This window comes from Coregonus lavaretus, assembly GCF_964263955.1.
Source record: "Coregonus lavaretus genome assembly, chromosome: 10".
NCBI classification, from domain to species: Eukaryota; Metazoa; Chordata; class Actinopteri; order Salmoniformes; family Salmonidae; genus Coregonus; species Coregonus lavaretus.
The window spans coordinates 7,203,693-7,218,109 of record NC_139997.1 but is presented as its reverse complement, the minus strand read 5'-3'; the positions used below and the strand labels follow the sequence as shown (position 1 = coordinate 7,218,109).

Below are 14,417 nucleotides of genomic sequence, written 5' to 3'. Positions count from 1 at the left end.
TCTGATGAGACAAAAATAGAGCTTTCTGGTCTAAACTCCACTCGCCGTGTTTGGAGGAAGAAGAAGGATGAGTACAACCCCAAGAACACCATCCCAACCGTGAAGCATGGAGGTGGAAACATCATTCTTTGGGGATGCTTTTCTGCAAAGGGGACAGGACGACTGCACCGTATTGAGGGGAGGATGGATGGGGCCATGTATCGCGAGATCTTGGCCAACAACCTCCTTCCCTCAGTAAGAGCATTGAAGATGGGTCGTGGCTGGGTCCAGCATGACAACGACCCGAAACACACAGCCAGGGCAACTAAGGAGTGGCTCCGTAAGAAGCATCTCAAGGTCCTGGAGTGGCCTAGCCAGTCTCCAGATCTCAACCCCATAGAAAATCTTTGGAGGGAGTTGAAAGTCCGTGTTGCCCAGCGACAGCCCCAAAACATCACTGCTCTAGAGGAGATCTGCATGGAGGAATGGGCCAAAATACCAGCAACAGTGTGTGAAAACCTTGTGAAGACTTACAGAAAACGTTTGACCTGTGTCATTGCCAACAAAGGGTATATAACAAAGTATTGAGAAACTTTTGTTATTGACCAAATACTTATTTTCCACCATAATTTGCAAATAAATTCATAAAAAATCCTACAATGTGATTTTCTGGATTTTTTTTCCCGATTTTGTCTGTCATAGTTGACGTGTACCTATGATGAAAATGACAGGCCTCTCTCATCTTTTTAAGTGGGAGAACTTGCACAATTGGTGGCTGACTAAATACTTTTTCCCCCCACTGTATATATATATATATATATATATATATATATATATATATATATATATATATATATATATATATATATATATATATATAGAACAACACTAGCCATCTCCACCGACTAGCTTTACATTGACGACTCAGACAAGTACAACACTAGGTCATTCCACAAAGCCAAGCCCAACACAATGATTTAACGCTCCAAAATAATAAAACTGTCCTATAACTGCAGCACGGTTCCGGCAACTATCGTGGACATGTATCCGGGCCAGCACAGTACAGCTCGGCTCAGTAATGTGAAAAGGGTCCATTAAGTCCACATTCATGTGCTCTAAGTATTCAAATCATTGATTTATTCAGATACACATGCATACTCAGTGCAGAGGGATCTTGTGCTGTAGACTAGTGTGCTTCTTGCTAATATTCATCGGTACAGTGCATGAACTTCATGCTGGTGTAGAACCATTGTGCAGTGTCAGCCGTTGGGTCTCCTTTTCTGACCGTGCATACAACAAGCCACAGACAATGTACTCTATTTCCAACTTGTATTACTTGCAAATATTGATGTCATCATTAGGCTAATTATCCACAGAAGTGTTGAAGCTCCTCAGAATATAGACGAAGATCAAGCATAACACAAAGCATTTAGAAAAACAGCTGTTTATCACCTTACCACTAAGCCAACAGCAAGTTTCACACTTAGCAAAGCGACAAAAGCACTTATTCTACTACAGCCAAATACATGAACGCTGTATACCTGAGATTGGGCTCATCTGGAAAAGAAATATAACATTCAATACATTTTAAAAACCTACATACATTACCTGTTTCATGTATTCATGGCAATTCTAATGCAGGAACATAGGATTTAATATAGATGTATTATAAGATGTTTGCATGTAATACTCAAAGGTTAAGTTCACAATAGGTCAACTCCGGGAAGGAATAGAACCCTAAAACGAGATTTGTTGCTGGGTCTCTCTCAGATCTCTCCACTGTCGCTGACAAGGACCATAAACTGTATAGAAATACGTCCATAGAGGATTGGTGTCTAACCTTCCTGAGTGGTGTTCAGTTCAGACAGGAGAGAAACACATCCATCCCATGAGTCACCATATGAATCATAATCGGTGACAAATCCATTATCTCTACATACTGTTTTCGGGTTTGATTTTGCACCATGAAGACAAGCCTGAGAACAGAGGCCGCCATTTTGTATTTTGTACATCAATTCCATAATTTGAGAAATCTTTTTAGACAGGGAGGACCTCTGAATCGGCACCTGACAACAAAAGGAAATAATGAAAGAAAGAACAGGAAGTCTAAGACCATAGTGAGGAGGAATAGATACTCAACCCTAGCGGATGGGTTTGGGCCACAGAGAAGGAGAACGAGAGAGAGGAGGAAGAGTGAAGAGTGAAACCATGCAAGGAACGGAGGGGTTAATGGTTTGAACACAAGCCGTGGAGGTGGTTGGAACAGTACGTACTTACTATGGCAACAGGTACTCTTTAGCATTCCCATCTCCTGATAGTAACGCAGCCACAAAGAAGAAGAAGAAGCACAGGTAGAAACAAACGTCTATAGATGCAAGTCAATCACAGCCACAGTGTTAAAATTATAAAATTAAAATCCAAATGAAAATAGGAGAAACACCAGGAGAAATTAAATTTAAAAAAAGAATGGCGACAAGCCATTCTTACAAGACTCCAAAAGATGGAGAATGGAGAAGTGAACGGGGAAGATTTAACTTAACGTAAAACAAGTGTTACAGTCTTGCAAGACCATCTTTGATTAGATTACACCAGTGATTGGCCTAGAAGACAGAACACAGTTTGTCATGGTTTATACTGGGAGAAGCACAGCCTGACTTCTGAATGTCAGGAGATAACTATGTCCCTCACAGGGCTCCATAGATCTTGATGCATTCATTCTTGTATAAGCCATGGCAAGTGTCTCTGAGAAATACTGTACTTTATGGTTTTAGAACCAGAAGTGTCACTATATTAGACATTCTCCTGCCGTATGGTTTTAGAACCAGTAGTGTCACTATATTAGACATTCTCCTGCCGTATGGTTTTAGAACCAGTAGTGTCACTACATTGGACATTCTCCTGCCGTATGGTTTTAGAACCAGTAGTGTCACTACATTGGACATTCTCCTGCCGCCTTTAAAAGGTGTAATCCAACCGTAATAAAGACCAAGAGGGATAAATATAATATGAAACAAAGTACTTTCTTAAATTATCATAATCTACTTAAATCTTAAATCTCATGTAAGAAAGAAAATCACCCAGCTGTCTAAAAATTATGGCTATCTTTGGTATAGTCCCCATTTGTAGAAATCTACTGATCTTGAGGAATCATAATCTAAGAGGATATTCCTTGGACGAAAATGTAATAATCCTCCATCTAAATTACACTGAACTTTCCATTACCTGATCTTACAGTTGGTTTGTTTCCCATATAACCCAATTAAGCCCCATTGACCTCAATTCGCCTCAAACCTCTTGGCCTGTTATTACACATTAAATGTCACATTCAACAGCACCTACAGTTATTATGTTAAAGACATCAAAGAAAAACATAGAAAGGAAGCCCAGTCCCAGCATTCCTTGTTGTTGACCCTTGACCCTGAACGTTGTCACCCAATAGTAGCACAGAGGAAGCCATGCTGGAGTGTTGTGTTGCTTGTTGCCAGGCGGACTAGGCCAACTAACCTTCCTCTGCTCTGACAGGGGTGCTGGGTGGTGTGCGGGTCGGACTTTGACCCTTTAACTCTTCCTCAGGCTCTGGTAACGCGTCTGAGGAGTCTGGGGGAGGAAATTAAATCAAACTTTATTTAAAGTCCATTTCACAAATGAAAATAGGTTGTCAACAGGTCAGATTAGAGCAATGAATTCATTGATTTTCAATATTTGTCAGTTACAAAAAAAACACACATCATCAACCCAGAGAAATCAAATGTAATACATACTACCCTTAAACCACCACATACAATAAATAAGAATAGCACAGTCAGAAAACAGGAGAGTAAAACACAGTTATTGATTATTATTAGAGGATATTGCACACAGTCACACACTGCAGAGCCCACAGTGGCAATAAGACCCATGTAATTCCACCTTCACCCCAGAGAAGGAACCGCTTCCATTGGAGACACCAGATTATTAGTAGTAAACATTTACAAACCAACCCAAAAGGACAACAGGTCCGTGTTAGGAGGAGGGGGATGATGACTGATCGATGACGAGAGGGGTCATTCATGTTCATATGGGAAGGCTTCCTTGGAGAGCCACAATCAGCATTAGGATTCCATTGGTTAAACAGAGATCAGACAAATCTGACGGTAGGGGGAGGGTTGCAAAATTCCGGAAACTTTCCCAAAATTCCCAGGTTTTCCAGAAATACTGGTTGAATGATTCCCAGTTGGAGGATTCCCTCCCTGCTGATTCCCTTTTGATTCTGGGAATCCTCCAAACGGGATGTCTGGAAAACCTGGAGGAACTTTAACCAGGAGGAAGGGGCATAGGCAAAGGACAGACAGGGGTTGAGGAATTGGGGATTGGGGGCCTAGTAGTGGGCAGGACGGGAGCAGGATTAACCCCAGAGAGAGAGAGGAGGGACAGGGACTCCAGTCAAAGGTCAGAGTGCAGGACGGGAGCAGGATTAACCCCAGAGAGAGAGAGGAGGGACAGGGACTCCAGTCAAAGGTCAGAGTGCAGGACGGGAGCAGGATTAACCCCAGAGAGAGAGAGGTGGGACAGGGACTCCAGTTAAAGGTCAGAGTGCAGGACTGAGAGCAGGAGGGCAGGCCAGAGTCAGTCTGCAGTCAGTCAGTCAGTACCTGGAGCCTCCGTGAGGACAGGCCAGAGTCAGTCTGCAGTCAGTCAGTCAGTACCTGGAGCCTCCGTGAGGACAGGCCAGAGTCAGTCTGCAGTCAGTCAGTCAGTACCTGGAGCCTCCGCGAGGACAGGCCAGAGTCAGTCTGCAGTCAGTCAGTCAGTACCTGGAGCCTCCGTGAGGACAGGCCAGAGTCAGTCTGCAGTCAGTCAGTCAGTACCTGGAGCCTCAGTGAGGGCAGGCAGCTCTGTGTTGGTGGTGCTGAGAGCCTTCAGCACAGCACAGTGAAACTCCTTGTGAGGAGACTCTGAGGGGGACTCTTCCCCGTAGCCCCCGGGCCCCGATCCCGCAGACATCCCAGGGCTCCCCTGACTGCCCCCCGACCCAGTCAGGGTGTCTCGGCTGGGGAGAGTGGAGGAGGAGGGAGGGGCAGCCTTGGAGGAGGCTGTGGGGGTAGGCTCAGAGACCCCAGGAATGACCAGTCCGACTCCAGCTCCCTGCTCTGGGATACAGAGGGGCTTTAGCGGCAGTGGGGGCTTCTGTGGTGAGGTAGAGGGGGACAGGCCCTCCCCAGGCCCAGCTGAAGGGAGCTGGAAGGACTCTTCACCCTGTACTGGATGAATGATGCAACACAACATTTTGTCTCCATGTCGCTCTGCTTGGTGACTGGTTGTGGACTCTGGGAGCTTTGTGGAGAACTACCTCAGACCCCACATATTTGTCATTCTGTATCTTCCTGCTGTTTTGTCTTATTATTATTATTACTACTACCACCATTACTAGTACTACTACTGCTACTACCACCATTACTAGTACTACTATTGCTACTACCACCATTACTAGTACTACTATTGCTACTACTACTATTGCTACTACTACTATTGCTACTACTACTATTGCTACTACTACTATTGCTACTACTACTATTGCTACTACTACTACTACTACTACTACTACTACTACTACTACTACTACTACTACTACTACTACTACTACTACTACTACTACTACTACTACTACTACTACTACTACTATTGCTACTATTGCTACTACTATTGCTACTACTACTACTACTACTACAGAAATAGGGTTTAATGGTGAAAAACAAAACTGTGTAGGTTTTTCTGTGTAGGTCCAAGAGCAGAACGGTGGCAGGTCGTACCATCGGGTCCTTTCTGTTTGAGTTCCACCTCCTTGCGGTAATCTTCCAGCTCCTGGTCATACTGCTTATTGAAGGGGTTGGGGCCTTTCTGGTTGATGATGACACGTGGCTGGTACTCCTTCTCTATGATGGCCTTAGACGCTGTCACCAGCTCCCCCTAGTGGTACAGACAGGGAGGGACACAAGACAAATTCTTGCTAAAAACAGGCCTGTTGTGCGTCACAAAATAAATCTTGTCACAATTTCAAATCAAATGCTAAAACTGACATTTTCTAAATAAGTTGATACTAGTATGGAGCATTTCAAAGCAGTCCGAGTCTGGACAATAGGGTCTATTCATGTTGTTTGAAGTGTTTAAACCAGCGAGGCACATGCCCCAGAAATCACACAGAGTAGCAGCAGAGAGAGGTTAGAGGTCATGTGAGAGGTCATGATGGTCAGGAAGTACCTTTCTAAAAGACTTAGCAGGGCTATTGGCCTCTGACAGATCGAGGTCGGCAATAGTGTCCGTACAGTCAGACAGAGGGGCGTCCTGCAATAGTAAACTGAGTGAGGGGGGTATAACCCAGCCCGAGAACACACACTCGTTCATAGTACTCACACGGTCAAACGCACACACGCGCACACAAAACACACTCACACATTAATGGTGTACACACACACACACACACACACCCACACATATGTCCGTACACCAGGGTTTCCGTTAGCCGGTTATTGCTGACTTTTGCCCCCCCCCCCCCCAAAATAGCCAATAAATACAATTGTTGCCGGCCAAATTGACCGAAAGAAAAATCTATGGTAGGCAGGCTATCAGCACGTCACCCACCACTTTACAATGTGAGCTGGATGCAGTATATATTTGCAGTATATATTTTGAAAACATACTGTTATAAAGACTTCATAGGTGGCGTGTGAGTTCCATTTCTACCAATCTGTGTGCCAGTTATATGTGCATTTTTGTGGAACATTTTGATAAATGTTCTCATTTCTCGAAATCACTGTCGCGTGGTTAATCATACAAATCTTAATTAAAATGATAAAAATATCAAAGTTAAAATTCAATTAATGTGAGAGCACCAGCCTCTGCCATATGGACACATTGATACACTGTGACCATTGATAGCTAAATAGCCTAAATGAGTGCATGGAACTCAGATGGCCAATGCAGCCGTTGGCCTCTAACTTCCATTATCAACCAAGTAAAAATACACAAAGCCGACAAATAAAAACTGTAGAAAATATACTGATGAAAATTCTGCTTCTTTGAATCACATTAATCTCTCTACTCCGCCTGTCAGCCTCCCTTTCTATCTGTCTTGACTTGAACCATCGCTAGTGAAGTGCAACATTGTATCAAATCAATCAACTAGATCAGTCCTGAAGCCGTCTCTAGCAAACTTGCAACATTGTATCAACTAGCCTATTTCAGGCCCTCAGAGTTTCCTGCACCAGTGAGTTCAGGACAGAAAGCTGTTTTTGCGCAAGGGAAAGGTATTTTATAATGATTCCACTGGATATATGAGATCATTATATTATGATTATTTTGCTCTTTCACACCGAGGCTTGGTGATCACCGAGGGGGAGATTGTTGGAAGGATTTTTCTTTATAGGTTGACTGTGAGGCACTATTAGGCTATCATTCATAATGGATGTAAAGAAAAAAAAACTTTAAAAAAATACAAAAAAACCAGCCTTCGTTGTCTTACTGTGTGAGGTGAAGAACTAATGACTAAGAAGCTCAGCTTATTAGTGGTGACTAAGAATCAGAAATCAGACATCCCCAAATGGGCACTTTCCTACATTTGTGCGCAGCAGGCCAGGTAGGCTACTTCTATGCGTGCTCAGGCATTAACAGGACAGAGAAACCAGACCCATGGTCATTGCTCACATGGAGCACTCCAAACAAAAGACAATAAAACAAAACAAAAATGGAGAACTCGTAAATGATGGTTATGAAATAAACCAATAAACAACGTTTCAACTCTGAGAATGGTAAATGACTGTAGGCCTAATTAGTAATACAATGCATTAACAGAAATGTATTTAACAAAATGACAGGGATTAACAGTACATTTTACTTCTGGCGACATTTGTAAGGGGGAATTGATCAAAATAAACAATCAAAGGGCAAACAATTCACATGAAACAATGAATGCACAAGAATTGGCAGAAGACAGCTGAGTGGATGGATTCTGCTCAGTGGATTCATTCTGGAGAGCTGAGTGGATGGATTCTGGAGAGCTGAGTGGATTGATTCTAGAGAGCTGAGTGGATGGATTCTGGAGAGCTGAGTGGATTGATTCTAGAGAGCTGAGTGGATGGATTCTGGAGAGCTGAGTGGATGGATTCTGGAGAGCTGAGTGCATGGATTCTGGAGAGCTGAGTGGATGGATTCTGGAGAGCTGAGTGGATGGATTCTGGAGAGCTGAGTGGATGGATTCTGGAGAGCTGAGTGCATGGATTCTGGAGAGCTGAGTGGATGGATTCTGGAGAGCTGAGTGCATGTATTCTGGAGAGCTGAGTGGATGGATTTTGGAGAGCTGAGTGCATGGATTCTGGAGAGCTGAGTGGATGGATTTTGGAGAGCTGAGTGCATGGATTCTGGAGAGCTGAGTGGATGGATTCTGGAGAGCTGAGTGGATGGATTTTGGAGAGCTGAGTGGATTGATTCTGGAGAGCTGAGTGAATGGATTTTGGAGAGCTGAGTGGATTGATTCTGGAGAGCTGAGTGGATGGATTCTGGAGAGCTGAGTGGATGGATTCTGGAGAGCTGAGTGGATGGATTCTGGAGAGCTGAGTGCATGGATTCTGGAGAGCTGAGTGCATGGATTCTGGAGAGCTGAGTGGATGGATTCTGGAGAGCTGAGTGGATGGATTTTGGAGAGAGCTGCGCCTATAGGCTATCTTCGCCACACACCACTCCCCTTCTCAACATTTTAAATTATACCCAAGACGCATTATCTTCACACATATTTTAGATGCTTTTCACTGACAGCTGCAACTCAATAATCAGCTAGGCCTTTTGTTCATGTTGCCCATGAAATACTTCCTCATAGGCCATTCCTCTCCTGTTCTATTGGTTTTCATATAAACTTTCTTTCGTTGTCCAGAAGCCAAAGGCACAATCCTAGTCATATTAGCAACCCATCCTAGTTGTGGTACTTTTAGATTCACCCTCTTTCAACATTTCTAACAGTTATATACCGCTGGCATCAGGCGCGTGGTCCCGTGTAGCTCAGTTGGTAGAGCATGGCGCTTGCAACGCCAGGGTTGTGGGTTCGTTTCCCACGGGGAGCCAGTATGAAAAAAATAAAATAAAAAATGTATGCACTCACTAACTGTAAGTCGCTCTTGATTTTGGCAAATGTTTGAAAATTATGTTTTATTGGCTGCTTCATTACAGGAGTTGCATGTTTTGTTAAGATGAATTACCATATTCTAAATGTGATTTCTGTCATTCTGTGCACTGTGGATGGACGCCCCAATGGGTTACACACCCAATGCATGGGGCCGGTACATTTCTCAAATGGCTGGTAAATTAAAATCTTCCCGGTCACGTTGTCCAGCGCCACATTTTCCTAACAGAAACCCTGCCGTACACACACACACACACACACGTCCACATAGTACACACATGCATGCAGAGTTTGTTTCAGTGGGGTAAATGGGGCAGTCTCAAGCATGATAATGATAATATATATGCCAGGACCATGCATCACAACGCCACACTTCACATAGAAGTGTGTGAAAGCATTGAAACACAAACCGAGTGCAATGCATAAGACATTATATTTAAATCGTAACTCTCAAATTATGCTACAAACAGTTACAGCTAACAGTGAAGAAAAGTTCAGAGCCAACCAGCAGTTATTTTTCAATTCAGGTAACAATAAAGGTCCTAAGATTAGAACATAAACAAACACTCCAACAATGGCCTCAGCAATCTCCTCAAAAACTCATTCAGATCGAGAGAAATTAACTTGTAAGGTAACACAATCTGACTAGCAGCAAATGAGTGGGATCCAACCGAGGTCAGAGAATGGACAGGAACTCAGAAGGCAAACCAACAACATGCAAACTCAACTCTGAAGTCATATGAAAGCAATCCGACAGACCTGAAAGCTAACAGCATGTTGGGGTTAGTCAACAAAAGGAGGCGGCAAATCCAAATCAACCAAAGGAGATGAACACAACCCGGCCTGTGACGCAGCATGAGGTTTACCTCTGACCGCCATGTTACTTACCTGACACACTGAACTTCTCTGTGTCAAAGAATAAGGTAGGTTAAGTTAACTTAAATATCAGCGGGGTGGGGTGGGGGGTGGGGGGGGAATCAGGTCAGACCTGGGTTCAAATACTATTTGAAATCATTGAAATACTCCTAGCATTTGCTTTAGTCTGCTTGGAGGGCAGGGTTTGCAGTTTCGCAACTATTCTATTTGTTACATTGCACCAGGCAAGCTCAATTCAGCCCAGTTTAAGAATTTAAAATGATTTCAAATAGTATTTGAATGCAGGTCTGACTCAGGGTAGGCAGCACACATATTGCTATTTTGCAGGGGCTGTGGGGCAGGGCGTGGCACAGGAGGGGCGGGGCGCTGGAGGGACTCACCTGGACAAAGGAGCGATCCACCATGCTTCCAGCACACAGCACCTGGGACTCTGGCCCTGCCGTCGTGATGTCCTTCAGGTTCTGCTCTCTGATCTAGAGGACGTGGCAGTAGAGGGGTTGGATACAGAGCCACGGGCATGCATTGAAGAACACAAACACAGAAAGACGTCCCGATTCTATACCCTTCTCCCAAAGTGTGCACTTGCACACTCCCTCTCATGGATTTATCAATGGTGGAAACTCCCTTCCAGCAATCCTAACACAAATCCAATGCTTTTAAATCCATAACGGGCAGTGTGCAAGATAAATGCACACTTCGGGAGTAGGGCAGATAGTCGGGACCAAACCCATGTTGAAATGATAGCATACATTTACATTTACATTTTAGTCATTTAGCAGACGCTCTTATCCAGAGCGACTTACAGGAGCAATTAGGGTTAAGTGCCTTGCTTAAGGGCACATCGACAGATTTTTCACCTAGTCGGCTCGGGGATTAGAACCAGCGACCTTTCGGTTACTGGCACAACGCTCTTACCCACTAAGCTACCTGCCGCCCCGAATACCGAAGCCTGTATCAACATCATACCTTGTTCCTCATCTCCAGCACCTCCTTGGGGTTTGTGTTGAGCGGGACAAACTGATTGGCCACTGCAGCCTGTCGCATTCCTTCCTCATTCGTCCACTGTAATCACCATAGCAACAATTAAAATAAACAAAATGATGCAGCCAAAATAACATGGGAAGAAAAAAAATAATGAACAAAATCTAGAAATATATAGACTATGCAGGCTTTAAAAGAACAATAATAATTGGTCATGCTTTTCAAAACAGAAATAACAGAGGAGGAGAAGGTACAAATGATTCTGTAAAGGAGTTCTAAATATATTACACCTGGAAGCAGTGAACCAATGATGATGCACCTTTGTCAGGATGGCTCGGTGTTACAGTTCTAGTCAGTGCTTTTCAGTATCAAGTTATCCCATGACCTAAAGCCTAAGCATCTGACCCTTTCTTATTGACTTGAAGGAAATGACTAGGCCCTCCTACATTACTCAAAGATGCACCATTATCATCATCATTGATACTCTTGCTGTTAGATTTCAATAACAGATACAAATGACCAAAAAAAAATAAAACAAAGAGCAACTGAAGGCATCACAAGATGACGAGAGACCGTGGAAGAGGGAGGGGTGAGGGCGTGGTGGGGTGAGGACGTGGACAGGTGAGGAGGTGATGGTGCTGGCTTACAGTACAGTAAAAGCTATGTGGACCAGCGACACAGTGGAGGTGGGGTGAGGCGTGATAGAGTGGGCATCACCAAGTCATTTCCCAGGCTAACGTAACGTACAGTAATAGTAACAGGACAACAGGGATAAAGAGAGAAACACAACGAAAGACGAGACACTCGTCCACCACTGACCGACTGACAGAAAAACTCTCATTGGAGAAAAATACAACTTAGGGTTCCCCCCAAGAATCGCACTTTATAAAAGTTAAAAGGTTTTTAGTTTACGTTTAGTTACAAAGGGATGCCCTGGCTTCTAGGATATTTTGATCTACTACTGAACTTTGTTTATATGACAGAAGTAGAAAAAAACCAAAGAAGAAGAAAAACTCTGGAGCTGTCCTTTTTGGAAGGTAATGAACTGGACTGTTTTTGGAGTACTTGACAGAGGCGTTTACATTTACATTTACATTTTAGTCATTTAGCAGACGCTCTTATCCAGAGCAAACTTACATGAGCAATTAGGGTTAAGTGCCTTGCTTAAGGGCACATCGACAGATTTTTCACCTAGTCAGCTCGGGGATTAGAACCAGCGACCTTTCGGTTACTGGCACAACGCTCTTACCCACTAAGCTACCTGCCGCCCCCAGTTTACACCTGAACACTGGTAATGCTCAGCCCGAGACAGAGAAAAAGATAGGATACATTTTTTTTCTCTCACACAGATATGATTGAATGAGCAGCAAGTAAATCTGACTTAAGCCTTCATGCACATCAGTATCCTTCTCTTGTTTGAGGCACTTTCAGAAAAGCAAGTTACTCTGTATTTTGCCTTGGCGTAGCATGAGCTATGAGGTTTTTTTTTTCTGCTGAGGAAATGTTTCAGCTGAGCTGTTAAAGCAGTTAGGTGCAAAAAAATCAAAAAACTAGATGAGGAAGAGGGGCATCTGAATGGTTTGTAGATAGGATAGGAACATGGGATGGACATGAAAACATGATATACTCACTGAATATGTACTGAGTCTCACAACACAACACTTTCTCCTACTTTACCAGAGGAGATAATCGTTTCAAAAGTTAGACCAGTCAAATTTGCTTCTTTTTTTTCCCCACCCACTATACAAATCCATGCATAGGAACACTTTAGGAAAGTTTTGGAGTATTATTATAATTTTTTTTAACCGAAATTAAACTTGGAAAGAGGGGAACTAAAATGACATGTCATATCATTAGGGGCATTTGGGGAGTGGTTGAGGATTGGGGAATAGAGGGGGAGGAGTCATAAAAAAGCAAGCTATGACTCATGGGATTCCGATTCCATACCGAAAGCAGAGTGGTCTTGGACAGGTCCCACCCTGTCTGTTGCTTTAACTGTGAAAGCTCCAGATGTGATTAGCTGTCTGGCTGAAAGACCAGCCACAAGAGCAGGAGGTCACTTCCTGGGTTCAAACATCAAACAATGCTACAAATAAAAAGTGGCATGCTAGCTTTAAAGCGCGTCTACAAACAGGGATGCTGTCTATAACTTTAGTGTATGGTTCTATTAGATTAGCTAGTAATCAGTAATATATTGTCATACTCTCATATCATTAACCGCGGTAAAAAAAAATTGTGCAACACACCTCAACATAGAACGGTGTGAGGTTTGCTTTAGTAAACGCATCCTACATTATGCTTCAGTTTTACACTGCAATAAGTTCCCTGGGTGCACACAGTTAGAAAAGCTCCAGACGCACAACACCAGACACCAGAACGAGAAGGACTCTAAAGCAGCAGCGGTGGTTGGTTAGCAACATCAGAGCCATGCCCACTCTGGGCTCATGCCACGCCCCCATCGCTCTTCCTCCCAGAGAGCACCCACAATGCATCTGGCTACTCATGCAACACAGCATGCGCTGGACAGCTGGGCTGGCACCCTAAAGCGCTAGGGAACAAAGGAGGAAAAGAGTGGAGGGGTGGGACTAACAGGAGAGAGAGAGCGAGGGATGGACCAACTGCTTAAGAGAGAGGTTAGTAGGGAAAACAACTTTAGACAGAGTGGGGAGTAGGAACAAAGAAGTTAGTATTCAAGGGAATGGAAACGGAGAATTGGGAAAATGTATAAATCTGTCTTAAGCAGTGTTGTCTTTTGGACTGGCTAGAGAGAGAGAGAAGGGTTTAAACGGCAAAACTAAGGACAGAGACTCACTAGAGTATTAATACGTATAACCAAACACTGGAGCTGTCTGGAGTCATCTGTTGAAGTAGACATATCACAAGCTCTAATAGATCCCAGGATCCATTCCCCCCCCCCCCCAACCTTAGAGTGCCAACCCGCTGCCCGTTCATCAAGTAGCTGAACGGTACGTCTAACTATGAACAATAAGGTAGGCACAGACCAAGCAGTTGGTAATACAGCTTGGCACGCAGACACCGGACGAGAGAGACTGCAGCAAGGGTTTGACGTGATCGTGTGTAATGCTCGTCCACACCTTAGTCTTCGACTTGGGACTGCCGCCGTCGGGCCCTTCCTCGTAGGCCTCTTCCGGCCGGCCCGAGTTGAGCCAGCGGGTCTTGTCGCGCTGCTGCCTCTGAAAGCTGTGCTTGAGAGGGGAGCGAGCGCCTGAGTCACTGTCCTCGGCATAGGAGTAGCCCGTGGCTGAGGGAGCGATCTCTACGTCGCTGCTGAACTTTTTTGCTTTGTCTCTCAGGGCAGGGCACCTGTAGGGGTAGCCCGTCCTGTAGCCCTAGAGAGACAGAAACGGGGTCAGTTAGATGCTGTAGTGGTAATACTGAAAGGATAATGCATATCAAACCCTGTGGTTAATAA

At 44.1% G+C, this 14,417-nt stretch overlaps 1 protein-coding gene across 5 annotated transcripts in view; it reads right to left on the bottom strand.

The window, feature by feature from the left end:
- Window positions 1-14,417, bottom strand: part of LOC311136695 (alpha-adducin-like) — a 44,090-nt gene that overhangs the window by 3,737 nt on the left and 25,936 nt on the right. For 2 of the 5 annotated variants that reach the window (XM_084170927.1, XM_084170928.1), the window contains exons 10-15: window positions 14,080-14,334; window positions 10,970-11,065; window positions 10,384-10,476; window positions 5,769-5,925; window positions 4,827-5,219; window positions 3,484-3,576 (exon numbers count right to left, since the gene is read on the bottom strand). In XM_084170927.1, the coding sequence (XP_084027053.1) occupies window positions 3,484-3,576; window positions 4,827-5,219; window positions 5,769-5,925; window positions 10,384-10,476; window positions 10,970-11,065; window positions 14,080-14,334 (1,087 nt within the window). Of the gene's footprint in view, window positions 1-3,483; window positions 3,577-4,826; window positions 5,220-5,768; window positions 5,926-6,216; window positions 6,301-10,015; window positions 10,034-10,383; window positions 10,477-10,969; window positions 11,066-14,079; window positions 14,335-14,417 lie in introns of all 5 variants that reach the window. The other 3 variants (XM_084170929.1, XM_084170930.1, XM_084170931.1) reach the window with 2 other exon arrangements.